The sequence below is a fragment of the Corvus cornix genome, chromosome 2 (genome assembly GCF_000738735.6).
Source record: "Corvus cornix cornix isolate S_Up_H32 chromosome 2, ASM73873v5, whole genome shotgun sequence".
Lineage (NCBI taxonomy): Eukaryota > Metazoa > Chordata > Aves > Passeriformes > Corvidae > Corvus > Corvus cornix.
The window spans coordinates 102,555,460-102,580,676 of NC_046333.1; the positions used below are offsets into that span (position 1 = coordinate 102,555,460).

General features: G+C 37.0%; 1 protein-coding gene across 11 annotated transcripts in view; it reads right to left on the reverse strand.

The window, feature by feature from the left end:
* The window catches only part of PTPRM (protein tyrosine phosphatase receptor type M), a 453,496-nt gene that overhangs the window by 84,969 nt on the left and 343,310 nt on the right, over window positions 1-25,217 (reverse strand). For 4 of the 11 annotated variants that reach the window (XM_039549178.1, XM_039549185.1, XM_039549184.1 and 1 more), the window contains 5 exons: window positions 8,913-9,064; window positions 6,307-6,381; window positions 6,053-6,079; window positions 2,340-2,351; window positions 1,391-1,578 (listed from right to left, as the gene is read on the reverse strand). In XM_039549178.1, coding sequence (XP_039405112.1) covers window positions 1,391-1,578; window positions 2,340-2,351; window positions 6,053-6,079; window positions 6,307-6,381; window positions 8,913-9,064 — 454 coding nt within the window. The remainder of the gene's footprint in view (window positions 1-1,390; window positions 1,579-2,339; window positions 2,352-6,052; window positions 6,080-6,306; window positions 6,382-8,912; window positions 9,065-25,217) is intronic. The other 7 variants (XM_039549181.1, XM_039549188.1, XM_039549183.1 and 4 more) reach the window with 3 other exon arrangements.

A 25,217-nucleotide genomic window follows, 5' to 3' on the forward strand; every position in this document is an offset into this window, starting at 1 on the left:
TTTGTGTCAGTTATGCTACTTCAAAAACTTGTGCATGACACCAATAGGACTTAAAATTACATCTGTGTGCTCAGACGGTGAACTACGGCCCTAATTATTGAGAATAGTGGCCCTAATTATTAAGTTTTATCTTAAAGTACTTAAAACTATGCATGACAGCAAGTGCTCTGTATCCTTCCACTCCTCTGAAGTGCTCCTAATGGGCAGTGTGCTACTTTCTGTTCTGTTCCACAGATTCATTTTCAGAGTGAATCTTGTGTGAATGTCTCCTGAATCAAACTCCTTCCCTGGTGAGACTATATAATCCTGCTGTCTTGTTAGAGCAAAAACCATCTATGAGACTTCATTCAAAACAAATCCCCTGTCAAACTATTTCTTCCTTTTCATTTGGACATTTATCCTTCTGATAAATATATAAAGAAAAAATTATTTTGCTGTCTAGTTCAAATTTGAAAAGAGGACAGTATCAGTCTGACAGAAATGTAAACAAAGAGATTTGCAACCTGTGCAGTGCTAGAATATACTGGGCAGTCATTCACTGCATATAGAGGAAAAACAGCATTATGGCAGTAGTTCAATTGAAAACCCCCTCAAATATATGGCTAGTTAGAGTTCTTTCTGATTATAACAATTTCCATATGTAAAGAGGAGTTTTTCAGTTCCAGCTTCACTATTTTAAGTCCTCCTTCCCTGCCACTATTAACAAACTGCACCCTGATGTATTGCATCTACTGGTATTAGTCATGGCTACACCTACTGTCTGTAATGGGATGCCATTCATCAGCTTGGTAGGCTGAAAATTTTCCGGGAACCTGTTTCTCAGCAGAATCATTTGATCCACTGTAGCTAAAAAGCCATGTCATTGGTTGCACTATAAATTCCATTTTATGGTCTTGATTTTATTTTTTTTAATAAATTAATTGTAGTTTTCCTCTAGGCTTAATGCTGGTATAAAAGTTTTTGGCTGAGGAGCAAATCTTATCCAAACACAAGAATTTTCAATTCTATCACTTTTAAATAAAAGTGGCATAAAAAGCCTCACAGGAACAAACTTGTTTAAGTCAGCTACACAAATGAAAGTTGACAAGTGATTAGGTCCTCTGGGAATGAATTGTTTTCTACATTTCAGGGGAAAAAATGTCATCAGTGACTTCAGAAGTGGCCTGAAGCATGGGTTTTGGAAATCTAATACTATAAATACCAGTTTAAACAATTATATATTTAAGCAATTTTTATAACATGAAGTTGGCATGACAAAGCGTGAAGTTCAAAAAAGCACCATCTTTTGTAAAATGCAAGCAGTACGCACAGTTGTAAAAAGTCAGCATCAAACACATGTAACTAACAGTTCAGAAGACATAATAATCAGATTCTTACACCTGACACTTACTTCATACTCCTCTTTAAATCCGTAGCCTTCTGCACACTTCATCTGGGTGATGTGCTGTAGCAAGTCAGCTACACGGATGGCTGGATGGAGCTGTCCAGTCTGGTAGGGCACATCCACTGGATCTCTCTTCTTATAGGTATGGGATTGGACCAGGCTGCTTGTGTCACTGACCATCGTATGGGTTTCATCTAGAAAAAGAGTATCTCATCGTGTACTGGCTCATTTTCACTTATTAAAAGAAATAGAAAGTACAGAGATTTCTAGAGGAATGGCAGAACTCTGACACCACCAGCATTGGTTCTGTCTGTGAAGGCTACACCAGAAGAACAGTAAATCCATGGAGCAATTTACACAAGGAAATTGCAAGACTGATTGGAATGAGGCAAAGTCCATAGTTCTACAATGGAAGCATTGCAGAGCAGTCCAAACTCTAATATAGTTTTAAATATTGCTAGCTGATTGCAAACAAATTTTAAAACTGGCATTTGGCTTCAAACTGCATAGAAGTTTCATTCTGAAACTTCCACAAGTCCCACGGAATGAAACTGGACTTGTATTTTTCACAGATTACTAAAGTGCTGTACTTCACACTGCAAATTTAGAGCAAATGTTTGGAGTGAGCAAAATAAAAAGATGCACAAAATGGCTTATGGTTTCATCAAGCTAGGACTGCAATGGAAATGTAGATCTGAAAATGACACTTGGAGACAAACTACAAGAGGACAAATGCAAAGGATCATCTGGTAAGGAAAAATGTCTTGACTGACTGCTGAACATGCTTTAGGACCACGGTGTATCATGAGCCACCACACCAGGCATGGAATGTTGTATGTCAACTGACATGCAAGCCAACAAACAGGAGACCCCCGTGGGCTGGTTAAAATTTTTATGAGACACATACTTCTCCCAACCCTCCACATCGCTTCCATGGGGCAAATGGGCAACTTACCATTGATTGGCACTTTTAAGAAGATACATATCAGGAGAAAAAAAGAGGAGGAGAAAAAGGAAACAGGGCATAAGCAACAGTACTACATTAATAATTACAGGTAATTTTATGTTTTTAATTTAGTCTTTACAGAATTATTTCCTAAATGAATCAGATTCTGATCTCAGTTTCACAGTATAAATTAGATTTACTAAAACCAAGGTATCATACTGTAAGTCAATTCACATAGATGGAACTGAGATCAAAACCTATACTTAAAAGTAAATAGATGTGAAAGTGCACGCTACCTAAGGAAGCAAAATAACTTTCTTCCTCTTTAGATGGAATCCTAAAATTTTTTTCAGACTTAACAAGAGAAAAAAACCCACCCCCAATTCTAAGGTCCAAGAATCATCATAAATATTTTATCTGTTTACTCAAATAATAATTTTACATATCTTAGAGTTTTTAAATTTTAAGCAAAATTGTTAATATGGTGCTTTGACTTATTCAAGCTATTCCTCACTGACTGCACACAAAAAAATTAGTAAATCTGTATAATGTTACAAAATAAGGTATTTATCAAAAAATGTTGCTTTGTAAAATAAGCTGTATGAAAGGGAAGCATTAAAATAGTATTTCCACATTCGTAAGTTAGATATATTATAGCAGAAAGTTCCACAAATACTCTGTATGAAAAGGTCCCAGATTCTCATGTACACACCAAAAATACTAACACACCTTGTTAAAGGTGAGATTCTGGTCTTAGTTGTACTACTGAAAATTCATGTTAAAGCCAGAAAGCTCAATGAATCGTTTTTCAAGGATGGTTTGAGGTCCTCTCAATTCCCACTAAGACACATGAAATCTGGTCCTCACTACGCATAGAGTCATTATGAACTGTGCATTGACACCTAAACCAAAAAACAGCAGAGAAAAATGTATGGGCATGAGTATGGCCATTTCACTCCTTTTCCTGTCAGTCTGCTAATTTGGTCTAATGCAGAGGAAAGGGATTCATCTTTTAGTCATAACATTTTACAGCTTTTGTCTGATGTGATATAAAATCGTACTGCAAAGCACCTTGGGATGCATGGCATGAAGCGTGGTATACAAGTGTAGGTACAGTATGTTGCTGCTGAAATGGCACCTGAAAACTGCAAGGTGGCTAAGACACAAAAGACAAAAAAAAGTAGAAAGTTGATAATGATTTTTTGGGTTGCTTATTTCAATTTTAGAAACAGGTTAGAAAACTCAAGGATTTTTTTTTCTTTTTTGCAAACTGCAAAATTCTTTGCAACGCAGACTGTTAGTAACTAAGATGAAGGCAAACTTATCAAAGTCTTGTACTATGAAAGCATCAGTTTAATACTTACAAATCTCTTTCCTGCAAGCTCTCTAGTTTTAGACTAATCTTCCTCTCGCCATTTCTTTATCTCTTACAGCTGCATTAATACAGCAGGAGTTATCTTTTAAGTTGTTTTAAGTAAAGTGTTTTTAATCCTTGGTTTGTATGGTACACTAGGAGCCACGGATATTACAGTTTTTTACTTTGCCTCTGAGCACTGTAGCATGAGTTTTTCAGGCTGTGAGTTTTTTAAAGGGTGAGCTCCCCCAGATGCAGTATCCATATGCAATGGGACGTTTGCCTGGCTTAAATACTCCTACAGCTTCAGTTGTCCTACTCTACACTTATCCATTCCTGTAGAGCTATACAACATTTATTAAATAATATACTTTGGAATCAGTAACTGTGTTGTGGCTTTTCTAGCAGATTTTGAAAACTGAACTCTGTGTACCTTTCCCAGGAGGTCACACTCTGAAGGTCATTTAGTTTTAACTACAGGCTTGACCCTGCAGTTTAACACAACTTCTTTGGACAGTGGAAGACAGTGAGAGCAGGTATTACTTGTAATTAAAACCCTGCATACTTTGTTAATAGCTGTATTCCTCTACCAACTCAAGCATAGTTAATTTGATTTACCTAAGATACAACACTATTCCTGTACAGACAGTCATAAACACATATTGGGAGAGATCTAATCTGAATGGAGCACTGCTCATAAAATGGTATTAAATTTTTAACATGTAAACTTACAAAAATATTTATTTTATGCAGTGAAATAACTGAAATATTTTCCGAGATGAGTAAGCACAGGTTTGCTGCAGTAGACCATAAAATACACACCTAACTAATTAAAAGATTTTACAGACTTAGTAAAATCAGAGGATTTATTTTTCACAGTGTGTGTTTGCCTGATAGCTGAATTACTTGCTTAGACATTATTTCTTGGGGGAAAAAAGCTAACAAATAATTTTGCCATTGTTATTATATAGAAAAGGATCACAAAAATAACCAAAGAAACCATTAACTAAAACTTAATAATACAGATAGGAAATCTCAAAGTTTTTCTCCTGATGATAGTACATTTCTCCTAGCCCACCCACAAGGTCAGAAAGCACATCTACTGGATGAAGCGCTGAATGAATACTAAAGCACACAAAAAAATCTAACATCTCAGGCAGTTAAAAGGCACTGCAAATTTCATTTGCATGCAGATTATTACATTGTTACAGTCACTACCATTACCTTCTTCCAGATTTACATAATGTATAAAACCAGCAAAGTTCCTTCTCAAAGTTAGCACACTGAAGTGCACTGCACTAAATATTCTTTCACAATAACAAATTTTCAAGATTGCCTTCCTAACTTTTACTTCTTATATGCTTCCTTCTACTTCTATGTAAGCTTGTTTAACTTACAGCTTAAGGACAGGAATCAGTTAAGGGGTCTTAACTTTTTTACAGTGATTAGAAGAAAAAAGAGGAGAAAGGAAAATTTGTTGTGAAAATATAAATTGAAAAATGAGTAAATAAATAGGCTTAACACAGGAGTTTGAATTCTTGCTACAGTGCACTGTTATGTTATTAATTACTATTAAAAAACTGCCCCTGTTTAGTTTAAAGTTAGCATGGGAAGGAGGTGTAAATGAATACAAGCCACAAAGGGGTTAGAGTTAAGCACTGAAAATGCAATAGCGCCTCATGCTTACTGTTTAGCACTGTGCAGAAACCTCTCTCTTTCTGACACTGGACAATAGCAGATGTTCCTCAATTCCAAGTGGAAATGCTTTATATTTTAACTGAATGTTTTTAATCTACTGTTTTATTTCATTCCTGTGACATCTGATGCATAATAAACTATATACTATAAGTGTCATGTTATCATTTTGCTGTTCAAAATACCATCTCCTCTCTGAAACTTCACTTTAACAAGCAAGTCAGAAACTCTGCAGAACTGTCAGAAGACATGATAGCTGGTAGATGGCCAAAACTGTATTTTGTTGGATTTTCTGTATCCTGAGTAGTTTAACTAGGAAAAAAAGTTATTTTTAAGAAGTGACATCTTCAGTTCTAAGCTAAAACAGAAAAAAAATGAGGGAAACTATTTCAATTGCTATGATAATCAAATTCTTTTGTGTCACTCCAAATACATGCATAAACATTTCCTTCCAAATCCACTTGTTAAAATTATTTCTTTTCTCCCATGACTTGCACTATGACAGTAGTAATCAAGCCTGATAACTGTCCTTAGCACCTCAGTGTAGCCAAGTCTACCACCCCTCCCTTTAGCATAAAGCTCCAGCATTTTGCATACTATTATCTGCTCCCCAAGAACTGCAACTTCTGAAATTACTTCAGCAATAAACTTTGATAAAGGGAAATGTTCTCACCTAAAATTGCAGTTGGCACAAATGGATCTGTCATACATCATAAGCAGGTCAATGCAGAAAAGGTAAAAAGAGAGAGAACAGTAAATGATTGATACATGTTCCCGAGTTTTCTTTCAGAAAGCTACTGTTAGCAGCAGGTATGTTTCTTATATATGCATTAAATGTTGATGGCAAGAAGTATAATAACATAAATATGTATGCTTTCATTATGGAAAGGTCTATAGAGGGTGGAAACCAAGAAAAAAACTGGTTACCTGGATAATAAGAATTAGGCACTGTTGTGCTCAGTGTGTTAGTTTTCATTGTAAATGAAGATGGTGAAGATACAGCTGCAAAGAGAAACAAAGCTGGTTAGAGACAGAGAAATGATACACAGCTACTTAAGCTGAGTGAAACAGCATATAGGATTGATTTGGCTTAGAGTTCATCCTGTTGTGTTTCTTGCACTGGAATCAGGACCTAGGGAGAACCAGGCAAGTCTAGTGAATGAAATAGCTCATTGAATTTGATAAATTCTCTAAAAAGAAGTGTCATTGGAGAAAGCATTTTGATCACTGATGGGAAATGTACTTCTTAGTTCACAAGATTAGACCGAATACTGATGCTTGTAACAAGACATCACAACGACAAGAGATGTTTTTGACAGAAGCTTTGATCATTAATAAGTTTTCCTTATAATACTATAAATACTGTATGCAAATATTCTACTGTAGTTTATTTTTTCCTCTCCTTTTTTTATGTGATTTGTTTAGACAGGTGGATAATGTGCAACAGACCCTGAATATTACTCTTTGTTTAACAGTGGTTTTCAGGGAGTGATACACAGACCAATACTCACATTGGTATTTAATCATTGAACCATTTGTAAAACCAATGGGAAAGCCCAATGGAACAAATTAAGTTCAGTTTGCCCCCAGTATACAAATATCATGCAAATTACCATTGTAAACACAGATACATCTAACAGGTGAGAGTTAATCACAGCATTTTACAGGATGTTCAGCCAAAAAGTCATTAGAGGCTTTTAAGCAAAGCTCCTTGCAAATTCAGCCTCAGTTGCTTGTCTACACAGCTCAAACTCAGTCTGATCAGGGAATGCAAGCACATTCTGGATACCTGTAAACGGACTAACAAGAATGTCTGAAGCAAAAGAGTTGAGGAAGACAGGATCTGCTGGATGAGGAGTGAGATTACTCCTGCTGGCTTTCAGCCATCTTTTTTTCAGTTGATCTTCCAGCGCAAACATTTGCTAGCCCTTGTTAAGATCTGGATATCTCAAAACTGGCTTAAATAATGCTGACAGTTATCATTTACCATAGAAATTAATACATCTGAGACCATGGTCCTTTGATTATGTCTCTGGAATGAGGAGATTACATTTCCTTGATGGCCAGAACAGAGTGATACTTCTTTTGGCTATGGATGCAGAGATTAGTTGAGGTCACGGCTGCTGCAGGTAATAAAACTTGGTAGGTAGAGAATGAAGACAGGATAATGAACTTTCATAGGGAGTAGGAATGTTCTACATCTCTTGACTACTAGGCTTTACACAAAGATTATTCCTGAAGACTGTCAGTGTGCACCTTCTGGTGACCATGGTTCTTATGGCAAGTCTAATTAGAGGTTCTAGCCCTGGAGTGGTATAAAAAACTTGTTACGGCAATAATTTCAAATAGATTTGAGGTGGTTTACGTAAAGAGGATTTAGTCCCAGGAACTCATTACAGCTTCATTTGTAGTTATGACCATTCAGTAGCACCACTGGAAAACTGTCTCATGATGATGCAAGATGAAGTAAAACCTCTTGATCTCTTCACAGAAATAAGCAATCTCATTAACTGCAAGGGTATGTTCTCACCAGAAAAGCAAGTCTGATTTGAAAGATTTATTTCAAATCAATTTCAAAACTAACTCAAATGCAAATTAACATTGCAAATTCTGAGCCTAATGCTGCTGAGAAAAGTCTCACTGTTTAAACCTCACAGAGTGTTTGTACAATTGAGCTCATCAAAGATAAATTCTTAAGCATATTATTAAAGAGTGGGAGTTGGGCCTTGCATACCGTTAGTACTTGAAACAAAATTTAATCTTTGACAAATTCTGAAGATGTTAAAAAGCCACTGGCATGCAAAAAACCCTGAGGTTCCTTAAGAACCACAAAATCAAAAAAACTTTTTGAACCTAGTCATTCTTTTAAACAATTAAAAAAAATACTGTTTTTTCATGGCCTTTGCTTAGGGCTAACCCTCTGACAGAAGTGAGACCTTGACTAAAATTCTAATACAGGAAATTTTATATCCCAAATCTTATTTATTTTCAGGGTAGATCCAAGAAGACCCAGGATATAAGAGAATCTCTTATGAAATTACAGAACAGATAAGTCCACTGAGTTCTTCCTCTGGACAAGCAACAGAAAGAGCATCATCTAGAATTGGAAATAATAAGACAATCAAATTATCATTATTAAGTTATTACATTCAAAAAAAAATTTATACTACCAAAAAAGAAGTGAGCAGGGGAAGCATTTGAAGGACTTGGGACAGCATGAGGGATATCAAATTTTCAACATAATGGAGATTGGAAAAAGGTAAAACTACTGTTTCAGTAATGTCACTGCTCTTCTGCAGAAGAAAAGGATGGACAGAAAAAAGCTCAATTATCCATATTATTTTTAAAGAAGTCTATTCTTGATGTCTGACTGTCTTGCTCATTTGAATAGACACTGTAATGTGCTGCACAGTGGGAAACTCTCGGTCCCATGGATTTTCCATGACTGAGTAATGAGGAATATTTTTAAAACCATTTGCACCTTTCTTTCACCTTCAAAAAAAAAAAAAAAGAAAAGAAAAGAAAAAACTTACATCTCCCATTTAGATTGTGCGTGTCCATGAAAGAGAAAGCTTCATCACAGTTGGTGCCTTGCTCAGTGTAGCTTTTATCCATTGAATTCACCATCACTGTCATTTCCTGCCGAGTACTACTCAGTGTCTCTTTCCGCTTTTTAGCCAATTTTCTTAAGAAATGAATGATGAGGAAAAAAAAGGAGAAAAACAACTCTCAGTAAGCAGACATAGTCTTCATGTTATTTACATCAGTGTGTTGTAGTTTGTAACCATATTATGAAGTAACATGTACATTTGTTTCAGCATTTCTGGAACTTTATTTTACTCTCATCTCTTTCAGTCTGATAATCAAAGAATAGTTGCCAATGCACTGACATGTGGTCAACAGCACCTTAATCTTTGGGAACCACCACTGAATTAAAGGGGACTACTTAGATATGAAAGTGGTGTGAGCTACAGTATCAGAGGCTACATCTGATTAAACATATAAATGAAAATGATATGAGAGATTCCACTGGAACTGACAAATCAATACCAATGTTCGCTTCACATACATAGAACAGTCTGGAGAGGTTTCACTGAGACCCTGTGTAACCCAGCAATCTGGTTTACATAATACTGTATAGTGTATGTTGGAGCTCTGAATACACACTGCACACTCAAGAGACATTTTAAATTGACTTGCATTCCTAAAGACTATTTTCTATCACTCTTGATTTCATGAGAATTAGTCACATGAGTTAGTTGCTTCTCAGCAGGAGTGGTCTGTCAGAGACAAGATCTTAAACCCGATACTACAATAGTGGTTCATTAAACTATTGAATTGCTTTGGATGCGTACACCTCTTTGGTTTTTTTCCAGATCTGTCTGTTTCAGTCTAAAGTCTCACTGTCTCCTCCTGAGTTATGCTTAGTTACATCCCAAAACAGCATGTCCAAAACTCTTGATTTTTCCTTCAACCTCTGTGAGGCATCTGTGATCCTGATGATAGTGGATCCCATAACTATTTGGCCTGTTTCCCTGGCCTGTGACTCCATCTTAGACCAAGCCTTTCTTCAAGTTCTTGCCTACAGTCTTAATTTAAATTTTCCAGATTCCTTCTGTAGAATATCGTCAAGGTATGGGTTTAAAAAAAATAACTGCTCCACAGACTTTACTTGTCCTGTCTGTTAATTCAGTGACTTTTGCTCTGTGGAAAACGTAATAAGCCAGGTCATATTCATCTGCCAGAAGCATCTTTTACATATCTTACGGTAGAAGTTACCGGAGCTTATTATCTCATCTAGGTTCCTTCCACTTCTGGAGGCCAACTGTACCAAGCATAACCAACTTGTGCTAACTTTCAAAGCCTTTCTCTTTGTTAACTCTTACTCAGTATGAAAAGATGGTTCCCACCACAGACAGAAATTTCACACCAGCCTCCCCTAGATATTCAAACATCTGTCTCCTCTCATGCTGCACAGGAGGGGCTTTCTGTAGCCCTCCTGACTGATATCTCGCTCTTCTGCTTCAAATCACTGCCAGCAGACAAAAACTTTACAAAGTACTAATATTACTGCTCTCTGTGCTGATCAGTACTGCCTCAGTCTCCTCATGTTCCCCATCTATCCACCTGTTATCCCTTATCTTCCACCTAGATAAGAAGCCATTTGGGCAGGAGCTGTTGTTGTGTTCTGTACCAATGTAGTACCAAGCTCAGCCGTATCTTAATCCATGACTAAAGCTCAAAATGCCTTTGAAGTTAAAGTCTTGCTGATAATAGAAGTAGGAATAGTAAGTGCAGGCATGGTATTGGGTCGCTGCACAGAAGAGTATTAAGGGTCATGTCTGGCCCTCAATAAGCTGATAGATTGCCACCCCATTCCTCATGACTGACAGTGAATGAAGTACACTGCCTTAAACACCTGCTGCAGCACTTGCAGCATGAGCAGTTATGCCTTTGCCCATCCCAGTGCAGGAATCACCTGTGTTTGCTTGAGCCTTTGCTTACTCTGTAGACTTGATAATAAAACTGGTTCTTTATTACTCCACGGTGCATAAATGCAGAAGTAGCATTAGATAATGGTCTGAACTCTTTCATATCAGAGACAGTTAAATTTCATTCAAGTACCATAAGTAAAACAAAACTCTTAGATCTTTGCATCCTTCCATCTTCCCCCTCCTCCATACCTAATTGTAATGAATAAGTAATATATTATTCGAAGTTGAATCTGAGACCTATCACCCAATACATGAATAACTTCATGGAAGTCCTTTGTAAGGACAGGCTTATCAAAGTATTAACATGAAATGGGTATCTTTTTTCCTCTTTCACCCTTAGATGGCAGCACATTTAGATGGCAGCCATGCATGGCTCCCCTTCCAATCTTTTGGTCACATAATTAAGCTACAGCAGATTTATTTTTTAAGACAGTAACAACTGTACAGTACTTCTCAATCTGAATCTAATACTGGAAATAGGTCTTGTGGGAAAAGTTCAAATCTGAAACAACTGTTACAGGAAGAGAGTGATACCAGCCAGACTTCTGTACTGTGAACAAAAACACCCACTGGACTCAGTCAAGTAAACTTTAGCTGAATATAACATTTTTAGCATTTGCAGTTTATTCAGATACTGCTGAAAGTGTTGCAGTGCTGCAGTCTCTGCTTCTCATCCATTCCTTGGGTCTCACAATCCCCAAGAGGCTCTAACTATACAAGATTTAAGAAACTTGTAAAACCATGGTACCTCACATCACCACCACCACTCATACTCTTAGGTTTAAAGTAAATTTTGGGGGGAAAAAAAAGGTTTAAATATTTGATCATCTTCACTCGCGGAAAAGACACTTCATAGCTACTGTCTGATGTTTCATCCTTCTTAAAGGAAAAGAGATCTACAACCAAAGGAAAAACATAAAACAGATGGAAGCTCCCATGATCATTACCTAGGATGAAATTATTTTTGTAGGGAAAGCAAAAAGATCAGCTTATCACAGAAATAGTGTTACCATGACTATATGAGGAAAGAGAATGTACTATATCAGTCTCAGGAAAGAGGAGCCTGATATTCAGAAAAATCTCAAGACTAACTAGGAACTGTTGGAATTTTAAAGCACAAGAAATAGCATGAAGTGAACTGGTATAATAGTTAAAATATAGTAAAATGCAGAGCAGACAATCATACAGACTTCCCCTGCAAAACTGTGTGGGATTTTGTGTATCGTTTACTCTGTTCTGTTACAAATATTAATAAAAACAGTCCAGGAAAGTAATAAGCTGAACAGTTCATCACAATCTGTCCCCATTTTATCTACCATGATGAAACTCTCCAATGATGCATCTTCTCCTGTACAGTCCCTTCTTGTTGAAAGGCTCACGCTGTAAAACTTGTGCAAGCCTAACTCAATACCTTTCTCAAAAACCCTCCTTCTCTGTGACTTCTCCCTCAAACCCTTCAAGAAACCAACTGCAATAACTGCTAAGTTGCTACTACATTGTTAGCCACTGTCTGGTTTATTTTCCATGTATTTTCCTGTATCCATTTTCTCTGTCCTGTCTTGACTTAAATAACAAAACTCTTTTGGACCTAGCTTGCCTTTTTGTGTTTAAAAAGCTCTGGGCACAAAGAATGAGGCACAATGGGACACTAATTAGAGGAATGTAACAACAGTAAAAATAAAAATTTTTAAGATAATGGCGACTGGGGTTGGAATGAACTCAGGCCCTGCCAAAAATGTGCCTTCCATTTTAATTTAGGAACAGTGAGAAATGCAGATTAATTTGAATCTAACAAAACCACTCACTTCCTGTTTCCCCATTCCAAGCAGAGTGGTACTCTCCTTTTTGTATCAGTATCCCTCCTTTCTTACCAAGAAAAGAAAGGAGAAACAAGATGCTGCTACTTCCCACAGGTCTAGCAACACACTACCGTCACCAAGATCTTAATAAACAAAGTGAGATGAAATTTGTAATTGTCCTGCTAAGGGAATTGGGCTGAATTTTTCTTTCCATTAATGCAGTGATCTATTGCACTTACTGAAACTCAAGATAAAATAGCTGCTTCTCACATAGTTACTGTTTCAAATTTTACTTCTCACAGAAATGGTTCAGATGAAGAAAGGATTGGGGGCTTTCATACAACCCAGTGGCGCAGTGCATTTGTAGTTGCAAAAGCTTTTAACAGTTTGCTCACCAAACCTCTAAAAGAATCTAAACTACAATAAGAATGATCTTTTAGTAAAATCCTTTAGCAGCTGGTTGGAAAGATGTGATACCAAGGGTAGGGTTAAATGGTCATTTTTTCACAACAGAGATACATTACTAGTGTCTATCCTACATAATTGCATGTTGGGATTTGCACTATTTCCCATATACACACTGATCTAGAAAATATCCATTATCTTTTTGCACAAAACACAATTTTTAAATTGTCGTAAAAATTAGGAATAGAGTTAAAAAGTTATTTCTTTTATCTCATGAGGTAGAGTGACTGGATATTCACTTAAGACAAAACTCAGTGTTGAACGATACAGAGTCATGCATATGGGAAAAATAATCCTAATTATGCACACACCGTATTGCATCTAAATGACTTCATAAACTACTGAAGAAAGAAATCTGATAGTCACTGGTTCTCTGAAGACAAAAAGTTCAGCACTAGGCAAAAAGAAGTCAGAAGTGACTGTGTAAGGGATAGAGAACAAAATGGAAAATGTGATTAAGCAATTTTATAGATTTATGGAGCTTCCACATTTTGAACACTGCATGCGGTTCTGACACATGCCTATCCAAAAAAGATTTTCACAAAGTAGAGAACATATACAGAGAGGTGATAGGAAGATCAAAGGAGCAAATCCTACCAGAAAAGCAGTAATCCTTACATAGATAAGGAGTCCCTAGTTTAAAAAGGAGGCAGTTGAACTGAGAATATGATAAAAGTATATCCAAAAACATGGAGAAAACTAAGAAATTAATAAAGAATTATTATTTCTCAACAATGAAAGAACCAGAAGCAGGGAGTATATAGATTTTTTTTTTAATATAAAATAAATATTTTCACAAAACACAGAAAATGCTCTGCTCTGCCTTGCCTTGAGTCCTCTGTGCATTTTTGGGCACCACCGTATCAAAAAGACATTAAGCAATCAGAGAGTGTGAAGGGCCTTCAGGTGAAGCTGTATGAGGAGTGTCTGAGGTCACTTGGTCTGTTCAGCCTGGAGGTGACTGAGGGGAGACCTCACTGCAGTTACAGCTTCCTCATGAGGGGAAGGGGAGGGGCGGGCACTGATCTCTGCTCTGTGGTGACCAGTGACAGGACCTGAGGGAATGGCCTGAAGTTGTGTCAGGGGAGGTTTAGGTTGGATATTAGGAAAAGATTCTTCACCCACAGGGTGGTTGGGCACTGGAACAGGCTCCCCAGGGAAGTGGTCACAGCACCAGCCTGACAGAGTTCAAGAAGCATTTGGACAACATTCTCAGGCACATGATGTGACTCTTGGGGTGCCCTGTGCAGGGCCAGGAGCTGGACTCAGTGATCCTTGTGGGTCCCTTCCAATTCAGGACATTCTATGATTCTATGAAAATTTTGCAACACATCACCACTAGGACTCTAGAGATACCAAAAGTTAGTACTGGTAAAAGAAAAACTGATTAAGGCTGAGCAGAGGACCGTGAATGCATTACCTTCCCTTCACTCCATTCCTGTATTCATCTAAAGGTCTGTTACTGGCCACTATCACAGACATGATGTGGACTTTTATTCCAAAATTGGATGCATTTTTTATTGTATTAACAATCCCTTCAACAGATAATGCAGGAAACAGGATTCGAATACATTATTTGCCTTTCTAACACTCAGAATGACTCACTTTGTTTGATTTTTAGGCTACTTGCAATTCCAGCAGTATTAATCGACATCATTATTATTATTATTATTATTATTATTATTATTACTTTGCCCATTTATTTTGGCTGCCTAGGATATGTTAAAAGAAAACACACAGCTAATTTTGGGGAATATGCTTCAACCTGAAATAATTTAATACACATAACTGATTCAGCAACATTCAGTATGAAGACATAATGTGATAAAAGCTCTCCACAGGAAGAGGGTAAAAAAGCCTGCAAAGGTAACAGACTTGTTCCTTGTTTGTTGAGTTTTTATACATTCTTCCAGCTTATGTTGCAATTACTTTCTCCTGAACAACAAAACAGTCCTTCTCAATAACTGTGATTGCTTTCCTGTCTTCAACAATGGGTCCTCTAAAGCAGAGACAAACCCACACATCACATATCATTGTGAGAATTACATGTGTGTGAGCTAGTACACATTTGGTAACATCGGGTATTCTAATCTGCATTAGAAAATTCAAAATGTTACTTTCTATTTTTAGAATTTATTTTTTCTTTATTTGGGAATACCTTGAATCTCCCAACGCCTCATTTGTACTCTTTATGTTGCTTTTTATTTTTAAAAAGTCCTTATAGAAAACAAGTTTTCAGAACTTGAGTATCTAATCCAATCAAAATGGTAAATTTCTTTAGGTGTTATTAAATAACTATAACTACAAGTAATTAGTATTTTAGTCTACTTTACATTTCTTATCAAAACAGCAACACTTTACCCTGAACCCCTTTCTATTTCCCCTACATGGACTGAGCCACAAATATGAAGCAATTGAAATCAAATAAGGAAATGAAATATAAACAGTATGGCATTAGTGATAGTAAAGTTCTGCTCACCTGAACTTCTGTCATTCAATTTAACATTTATATGTCTTATCTTGAAATGTAATATGCTCAAGACTGCAATTTCACAGTGACATTAAACTGTGCTCTGTCAATATTCTATCAGACAGGAACTGAGGTTAGGAGAAATATTTTTAAAGGCGCTCCATTTTGCAGCAAGAACTAGTGAACACTTAATAAAATACTTTACAAGCTGCCCCCAATTCAAGTACCGGCATTTCTAGAGAACAATCACAGGGAAAGTAATTGTCAGGAGAATTACAAAAAAGCAAGTGGTGGCAGGATAACACTGAATTGTGCTGTTCCTTGCTTATCATCTCTTAGTATGCAAACCTGTATTAGATTATAAAATTATTCTTTGTCCTAAGAAGTTCAACATATATTTTGCACTGACATCAGAACGAATTAAAGGTACAACAGTATGTTGTACTACTGATTTGGAGATTACAAATATTTTAATACAGCCAAGGGTACATAAGCCTTTTCACCTGATGTACAAAGGGGTGGTTTATTATAATTTCTTTTAGGCACCTTCTTTTTGTTCTAATTATCAGCTTCCTGCTTCAAAGCAAATGCTAACATTATTCATTTCATTTTTATCAGGCTCTTGCATTTGCTGATAAAGAAAAAAGAATGAAATTTTTAAAAATGCTGTGATGATGCTCAAATTTTGGAAACTGTTTTTGACACCACAGGATTTAGTTTCCCTCCCCCCCTTCATTCACTGGGACTTTCATTTTTTTGCCAGAGACTCTGGATGCACTTTCAGACCAAGAAGACATTCCAATAACAGCAGGACTGGCTGTAAAGAGAGAAGCAGAAAAGAATACAAGTAAAGGGGTAGGGGAAGGATTCCTTTAACTTACAGAGTTACAAGAACTGAGTGAAAAGAGTGCAAATTTTTTACATGAAGGTGGAGGTTAATGAAAATGGTTTTGATTTTTATTAGCACAAACAAACCCAGTTTTGATTTCTGTTGTTCTTAACTTTGCTTTTTACTCACTGCATGTAAGAACTTTAGTGGTCTTTCTGCACTTTTTTGTTATTAGTAGATTGGTTCATTAGCATCACAAGAGATCAAAGCAAAAAGAGGAAAGGTATTTGGAAAGATCCCCGTATCACTGTTAGCTTACAGGGAAAGTATGGCATGACCTGAGTGGCTGAGGAAAGGGAAAGAAAATATGGAGGTGAATGGGAAATAAGAGGGAAAAGATGATGGAAAAGTAAGGTACAGCTGCAGTCAGAGATACACAGCTCATCTACTTTTGCTGCTAAGTGTTCCTTCTTGAATTCAAGTATACAGCACATGCTTTGAGATTTGCTTACAGCGACATCATTAAACACTCTGCTTACTTCTTTCTCAGTTTCTGATTTGTATGAACACCAGGTTATCTGAGTTTCTGCAAGTGAGGCTTATAGCATCAAACCCAAGAACACCTCAGGTCAAAGGAGGCATTGCACTAACAGAATTTGCTGATGCAATGGCTGATGCAGAGGCATCACTGGTGACTGACCAGCTGCAAAAAATGAAGCTATGTGGTGCATCAGATTAATGTAACATTTATTTGAAATGGGCTGACTCTTTACTTAGCTCTCAGAGAAAGTTAATTTTGTGGTTATGGTTTAGTTCTTCCACATCCACCCAAGAGGACCTCGGTGTATTTTAGTGTGATTGACAGGTTCTTCAGGGAAGGCTCTAGGCTATGGCAGAAAAAAGGAATTTGAGAAGCTTTGGCAGAACTCTGTGTCTGCAAAGCTGCTGGCTGCACTATTTTTGGCTCAAGTTAGACACTGGTCTTGGTCTTCAGAAAAAATGCACCTGCACACTTTAAAAAAAACTCCAACAACCTTCTGCCTCCCCAATAGAATAGAACAGTAATGAGATGTGAGCAGCAGTATTTTCCATAATTTACTGTTATCTAATCTTGACCATGATCTTGAATACTAGAAGTAACGAATTGGGCAATAAAATGTCCCATTCTACTCAGCTGAACTAAGGAAGGAAAAATGAAAAGCCACAAATCCTCTCAATTTGTTTCAAGATTTAACAATTTCACAGTATGGATTTTAGTTTATGTTTTGCTTATGATCCTCAAATTAACAAAGAAAATAGAGAATACAATGTTTAATTGACTAGGTCATCCTGAATTATAGGGGTGTTTATGAAAAACACACAGAATATTAGAACTCATTTTTTCCCCACAAATTAATTACAAAGCAAATGCTTATGAATCTGTTCATTTCACTAAAGACTTCTTTACTTAAATGATTAGAGCAGCCATGTAGAACTATTTGCAGGATGAGGATCAGGGTGCCACTTAGAATATGAAGGAAACCAAAGTATGCCAAATCCTTTATGAGCAGAGGGAAGAACCCAGTAGCCCAGCTGCAACACTTAGAAGCCTTTCTGACAGAAAAGGAAATGGACTTTCAAACATTATGTGACTGAGCAGGGAATTCAGCCTGGATTTCTCTCAATAGACAAATCCTGGACAAGGAGGGACTGAGAGAGCTGTGCTTGTTCAGCCTGGAGAAGAGAAAGCTCACAGGGGATTTTAGTGTTGTTTTAACCTAATGGGAGCATAGAGAGGAGACAGAACTAGACTCTAGGAACAAGATGAAAGGACAAGACACACTAGACACAAGTTGCAATTCAGGAAATTCCTATTTACTAGAATTAGTAAAGTTTTTGTCACTATTGGGGTAGTCCAACAGTGGAGAGCAGGTGCTCAGAGACCTGGGATTTCAGTCTTTGGAAATACTCAAAACCCTGCTGGACAACGTCCTGAGCAACTCGATTTAGTCAAAGTCTGCTTTGAGCAGGAGGTTAGAGAAGATGATCTCTGAATTTCCCTTCTGATCCAAATTATTCTAGAATTCCCATTAAGTGTTCTGGTATTAGGGCTTTTTTCATAAAAAGGAAGCCATGGTGATTTAAAGCATTACAGATTTGAACACAATCCTCAACTGTACCTTTTCTTTGAATAGTCCTACATGTAAGATGCAGTCAGAAATAATATAGAATAATACTAGCAAAATTACAAATGCTCAAATAATTAAATATGATGATAGATATAGATTCTTTTCAGTTAATAATTTCATTTTTTATTAATTATTTTCTGCCACTTGTACTAAACCACCTTTCTAACTTAAGGACTGAAGCTTGTGTAAATATTTTTATCAATAAAGTTTTTCCATTGGAGAGCTAGTTATATTCACACTGAACTGCATAATGAGAATGTAAGAATTTTCCATGAAAAAAGACAAATTATGTTTTAATTTTTTTAAAATACTATTAATAATGTCTTCTTATTTTAATGAAAACAAAACTTTCCATTTTCCATTCTGTTTTATTTGTATTTATTTCTGCTACATTAATTGCACATAAATGTAAAATGACATTATACTACTTTACATGCTTTTATGACATTATTTCAAGTTTAGTGAAATGACGTATTTGAAGTCTTTGAAGAAATCCTTTTCTGAAATGTATGGTCACAGGAAAATTACACACCTGACCTTTCCTTTTGCCTGAGAATACTTTTTCCCCCACAAAAAGAAATTTCATTCTCTTAGCTAACTCTGTTTGAAGAACACTAAATGAAAATTTATACAGAACCTGCACTTTCTCTTTTGTTAGCATACATGCCATTTTACTTAGAATCACAGAATCATTAAGGTTGGAAAAGACCTCCAAAACCATCAAGACCATGCTTTGACTGACCACCACCCTGTCAGTTAAAACACAGCCACATCCAGTTGTTTTTTGAACACTTCCAGGGGCGGTGACTACACCCCTTCCCTGGGCAGCCCATCCCAATGCTACTGAGGTTCTTCTGTATGCAAATTAGTATACATACCTGATCTTGTTTTAAAGCTAAAATTTTAAAGGGAACTATTTAGATGAATGAAGGATGTATGTATCATATTGATCTCAGAGAGAGATATTTTCTCCATTGTAGTGTGTAGACTGGGATTAAAGATCCTGCACAAGGTAGAAGAAGTCCCTATTTATAACATATTTTAAAATATGTATTTTGAATTTGACATTGCAATCCCTCCCCTTTCTCTCAACAGCTTTTTTTTTTCCTCTTTGCACCCATCATACTATCCTGTGATCTGAATAAAAAACTAAACAGACAACAGCGGGACCTACTCGGGATGAGGTAGTTGTGTGATGTGTAGTGCCAGACAACGTGAACATGAAAGCTTTTCACAGGAACACATCCACAACAGATTTTGAAATTCTTTTCCTGAAACTAATTACCATTTTAGAAAAGGCTGGCTAATGATGAAAGAAAACACCTTCTTATCCCATAGCTGTCAGGTTTAAATAGAGCCTCAAACTCCCAGGCATAGTGTGCACTGTAGGTATCCAGAAACCCTATGCTTTCACAAACCAAAACAAGAGGCAGTGTTAAACTAATGCAAATTTGTTTTGGGATGGTTTTGCCCACACCAAATTTTCACCATATTTTCTGAGGTGTTCTAGGCATGAGGAATTACAGAGATGTATGGCAGATGTGTCTGTTATGATACATTAGCCTCTGTCTTTGAGGTTTGCTATGATATTCTCAAAGTCTGTAAGCATGGCCAGGAAAACACCTTTCCTTGTAAGTCAATCTGCCACATAAGCATTTCCTTCCACAAAGAGAAAATCCCTAGCCTCACAGTGCATCACTACCTGAGGCTGATCTGGGTATGGAACAGGTACCTTCTATGTGAAATACCTTGTTACTTGCACTATGGGGTTAGAAAATCTGTCTTGCAAGTCCCAGTGGAGGGAAGCAGATCCCTGGATCTCTACGGCATCTAACAAGCTAGCTCTATGTTTGCATAGGCTCAAGTTAATAGAAAGCAACAGAAACTGTGACAGTTTTAAATACAGGAGATATTTTTCCCTTAAGGTATTTAGGTCTCTACACAGACCCCTCTCTCCCTGGACAGAAACTAAGGCATTTGAGGGCAAATGGATTGCCTGCTAGGTATATCAAAAGAAGCAAGGTTGTGACAGGCATGGTCCTGTGAGGCCAGGCTGGATGGGGCTTTGAGCAACCTGATCTAGTGCAAGGTGTCCCTGCCCGTGGCAGGGGGTTTTGAACTAGAGATCTTTAAGGTCCCTTCCAACTCAAACCATTCTATGATTTGGCTTTAACAGCATAAGGACATAAAATGCAGTCAAAATAAATCATTTAAAGTTCTCTGAAATATCCCTTCTCTTTAGCATATTTTCTATTTAAGTATATGTAAATGCATTGTATATATTGTATCTATTATATACATGCACATCGATATATAAACATATAATTAAAGATATGTAGTGGTGTAGTGCAGAACCAAAAGGAGAGGTTTTGACAGGCATAACCTAGTATGACTCATTCACTGCCTTGCTGATCCCCAGAAGTGGAATACAAGAGAAAAAGGCTTTTTGCTGATGAAAAATTCTATTGTGTTAGTACAGATGTCCTGGTAAACAGATAAGCATCCTGACCTAGCTCCTGTATAACTCCTGCTGCAGTGGGAGGTACTTCTTCAGTTCCTGAATATATTGCCCTCTGTGAAAGACAGAGTTCCTTGTTTACTCTGGCTTTTGATCCACAGTCCTAACTTGAATAATTTTTGCCTCTTTGTTTCCTAATACAGGCAGCAGCCTGTAAAACGTATTTGCTGGTGCTGGTACTGAGCATTCACAAACTTGCACGTAATTTTTTCTGCACCACCTACACTCTTATCATGTGCCTTTCACTTTTTCAAACAATTCCCTCCTTCAAGACTTCTGTAATATTCAGTATACCTCAGCAGTTCAAAATATCCAACTGCATAGAGTTTTCATCAGTCTTTTAGGAGTCTATCTTCCTTTGCTTCCACAAGAAGTAATCTGTCTCAACAAAAGTCACTCTAATTCATGTAAGAAAGAAAATAATTTTTCCTAAGGAGCTGCTGAAATTGGGCCATCCTCTTAAGGCAGGTAGAATAATTAGTGGGATGCATGAGGATACACCTGGAGCATTTTTGGAAGTGCACTAATGCACCACTGCTCTGTGCTCACTGCAGGCAAACGCACTGAGCAGTGGATCTTTAGCAGCAAGTAGCTTGTAAACCATTCAAGTGCTCTCCCAAGCCATGGGTATATCAGTTAATTGGCAGTGGAAGCGTGGTGGCAGATGGACTGCTGCTAATCCAACGACATGACCAGAGGAGGAAGCGCTCCAGCTGAGACCTTGTGTGGCTGATACTGTTTGGTCAGCCTGAGATGCAGCTGCACGCTCAATCCAATTTTATCCCACACAGCAGAATGCGACTTCTGGGAGAAGCTGTCATCTGTCCCCTGTATAAAAAGCTAATGAAGCTGTCCAACCCCTACTTCTCTTTTAGCAGGTATGTCTGTTGGGCCCTTTGTGCTTTCAATGGCTCATAAGGAAGATTTTAATGTGAGGCCTGTATGGCAAGGAAGGCTGATTAATCCACTTTACGGGCTCTTTATAGCATGGTGGAAAGGGCAGCTGATACAGCTGCATACCATAGTGGCTTTACATAAGAACATTTCAAATATTTAGATACCTTCATTTCTAATTCTGGCAAACTTGAACCTATTAACACCAAAGGCTTTCTTAATTAAAAGATGTAAGAAAGGTGTCAAGGAAAGCTTCTCTAAATCTTTCTAATACAATTTCATCTGGAAAATACAATCAGTTTTACAGCCACAATAACTTTAACATTTGAAAAGAATTTTAATTAATGATTGCCTATAATATAGGATTTTCACTCAGAGCTTTGCCACCCACAAGCAGAATGATAATCCAAAGACTGAGGAATCAAATTTTGCATGGAACCGCACTACCTTTATACCTCTGTCACAGAAACACAAAGAAAAAATGAATGCCTTGTACTTGTACTCAAATCTAATTCTAAATTCTGTGAACATACGCTTTTAAAGACAGAACAACATCTTTTATCCTTGGAAAAATCTGTAACTTCTAAATAGAGCTTGCATGGTAAAGTTCCTTTGAGCAAACAGAGTCAAAGCAATAAATAGTCATAGCCCTTCCCCTGATCCCCATCCATCACAAAAATACAATATGTAAAAATACGAGCTGCTAGGCACTGTGCTGTTCTTTGAAAGGCAACAACCTCAAACAACTAAAATACTACTATATCATTAAAAACATCAGTCAGTTAGAATTTGCAATTTTAAGACTAATGATAGCTGCTGCTTTTACAACACACAGTCCAGTACTTCAAATGTATTGAAGTATTACCGTTTATAGTAGTGATGTAATACAGTAAGTACACTGAGATTTACAGATACACAGACCTGTCTGAAGGGAAGTGGCCATGAGGCCAAAAACAGAACTAACAGGCTTTTGTGTTGAAAATAACAAACTATTCCTTTGCATAGCAGTGGTGAAGTTTCTAAGCTGTGTTAGTGCTAAAACTAACTCTCCAACTCATCATCTACAGAGAAAGGATGCAAACTGTGACAGCTGCAAAGCAAACTGCTTGCTCTTTATTAAAAACCCCAACAAAAAAACCACACCATAATTTGTTAAGAAAGCATACCTCCTTAACAAAACTTAAAAGAGTTTCATCAAAATGATTCTGCACCCCCGAAGAATGTAATGGTTAATAATATCCTTTCTGTGATTTTATTGAATAATATAGCACAGAATTCTCTGTTAAAGCTCTTCATGGTTTGGGAGAGGGTACTTGAAAGGGAGTAATTTAGGGCCTGTAATAAACTGTAGGTTAGGTCAAAAGACAGGTCTGGGTAGGAGCCCCATTAGCAGAAATTAGAGAGAGAGAGAGAGAGAGAGAGAGAGAGAAGTTAGCAGGAGATTAAATTGCAAGGCAATACTACCAGTCAGTAACGTTTGGGAATATGTGGAAATTTTACCCTCCTAGAGAATCTGCCAAATCTTTTTTTGCATTAAAGAAAAAAAAAAAGCAGTGAACAGGAATGCTTCTAAAATAGTATAGCATTTACTGTGGAACAGGTTCTTTTCATGTTTTGGCACAAATGTTGGTATATTTTGTAATAAAATGGTATAAGTAAGCCATAATAGAATATATGGCTATGCAACATTACAAAAGTACCTGAAAATATCTGTAGTGTTATGACTGTTTTCCAAACCTAAAGAAATATGAATGCACAATGGCAAGTATACCATATTCATAGACTAGATCACAGCAATTTCTCTTTAACATACTGTGTGATTCAAATTAAAAGTACCTTAGGATCAGATGTCAAACAAACGTTTTGACTAGATTGACATTTCATAGTCTATCTAGACAACTTGTTAAAAAGGAGTGTCTTTCAAAGGAAATTACAAGACTCCTTAAAGCTGACTTCAGTGGACAGTTAAGTGGAGAAGGAACTCAGAACAGCGCATTCCACTCCTGTCCTTGGAGAAATGAGTGCTCTTCCAAGAGGTTAACAGGCTTCCACTTGCTAACTTTTACTTGTGTGAGACCAAATGCAAAAGTAGGATCTCTTGTACATCCATTAAACTCAGTCACTTAGTAAACTAAGTAATGGAAAAAAGATGACCTCAGTGCTGCACCATGGGTACTTGTGAGAGCATTATAGTAATTAAAAATTACCCCCTGACTGAGGGTAATGTGGTTTCATGCAAGTCACTGCATGGAATGACATTACTCTCCATTAGGGGGTAATTTTTAACAGTCATTAGTAATCTTTAAGCTTACAAATACTGGATAAAAAATAGTACTGTGACAGTTTCTTCAACAGCAAGGAAGTGAGTAACTTGAAAACAGATGAGTGGACATCTGTGTGATTCATTAGGGACACATGTTCACTATTTAAACAGTGCCTTCCTTTAAAACACTGCAACATTATAAATAACAGTAACTAAGTAAGAGTGGGCAGTGGCACTGCAGTAGTATTTTGGCATAGGTGAATTACAGGTGAGGAGACTCTAGCTGAATTTAGATGAGAAGTTATGGTAACAAGAAGCTAGATTAACAAGAGTTTTCCCACAGACTTAGAAATGCAGGCTGAAGGAGATACATGAACACCTGGATCAGACACTTGGACATAAGTTTGGGTAGAATTTTAAATGGCAGTAAAGCAGTATTTCCTCTACCACAACAGCTGATTTCAGAAATTAGGTGAAGTGTAGGAATTATTGCCCTGTGCAGCTAAAACTGAAAAAAAAAAAAAAAAAGGCTTACTCTGTCAGAAGCAGACAGAAATGTTTGCATAACTTGGAACATTATATTTTACATGTCAAAAAACCTACAGATAAGAACATATTAATATTGTGGCTTGAATCTGACAAGGACAACTTATTGCCCCTCTTCAGTCCCAGCCTGAGATTGTCACTGCCAATTCTTTAACTTATTTTTTTCCACTAGGATCTAAGAAGTTCGTGTTCCTACACAATGTAAGACTCTCATGCTATTTTTCCACTTTAGTAATATCACTCCTTTCACCTGAAGAGTTTTAAATATTTCATGGAGTTTTGCTAATTAAAACTTACATCACCCCATATGTACGGTAATGGGACAGACAAAAACCACTTCACTCATCAGTAATACGGATCTTGGAAGAAGTTAGCGGCAGGCTGACAGCAG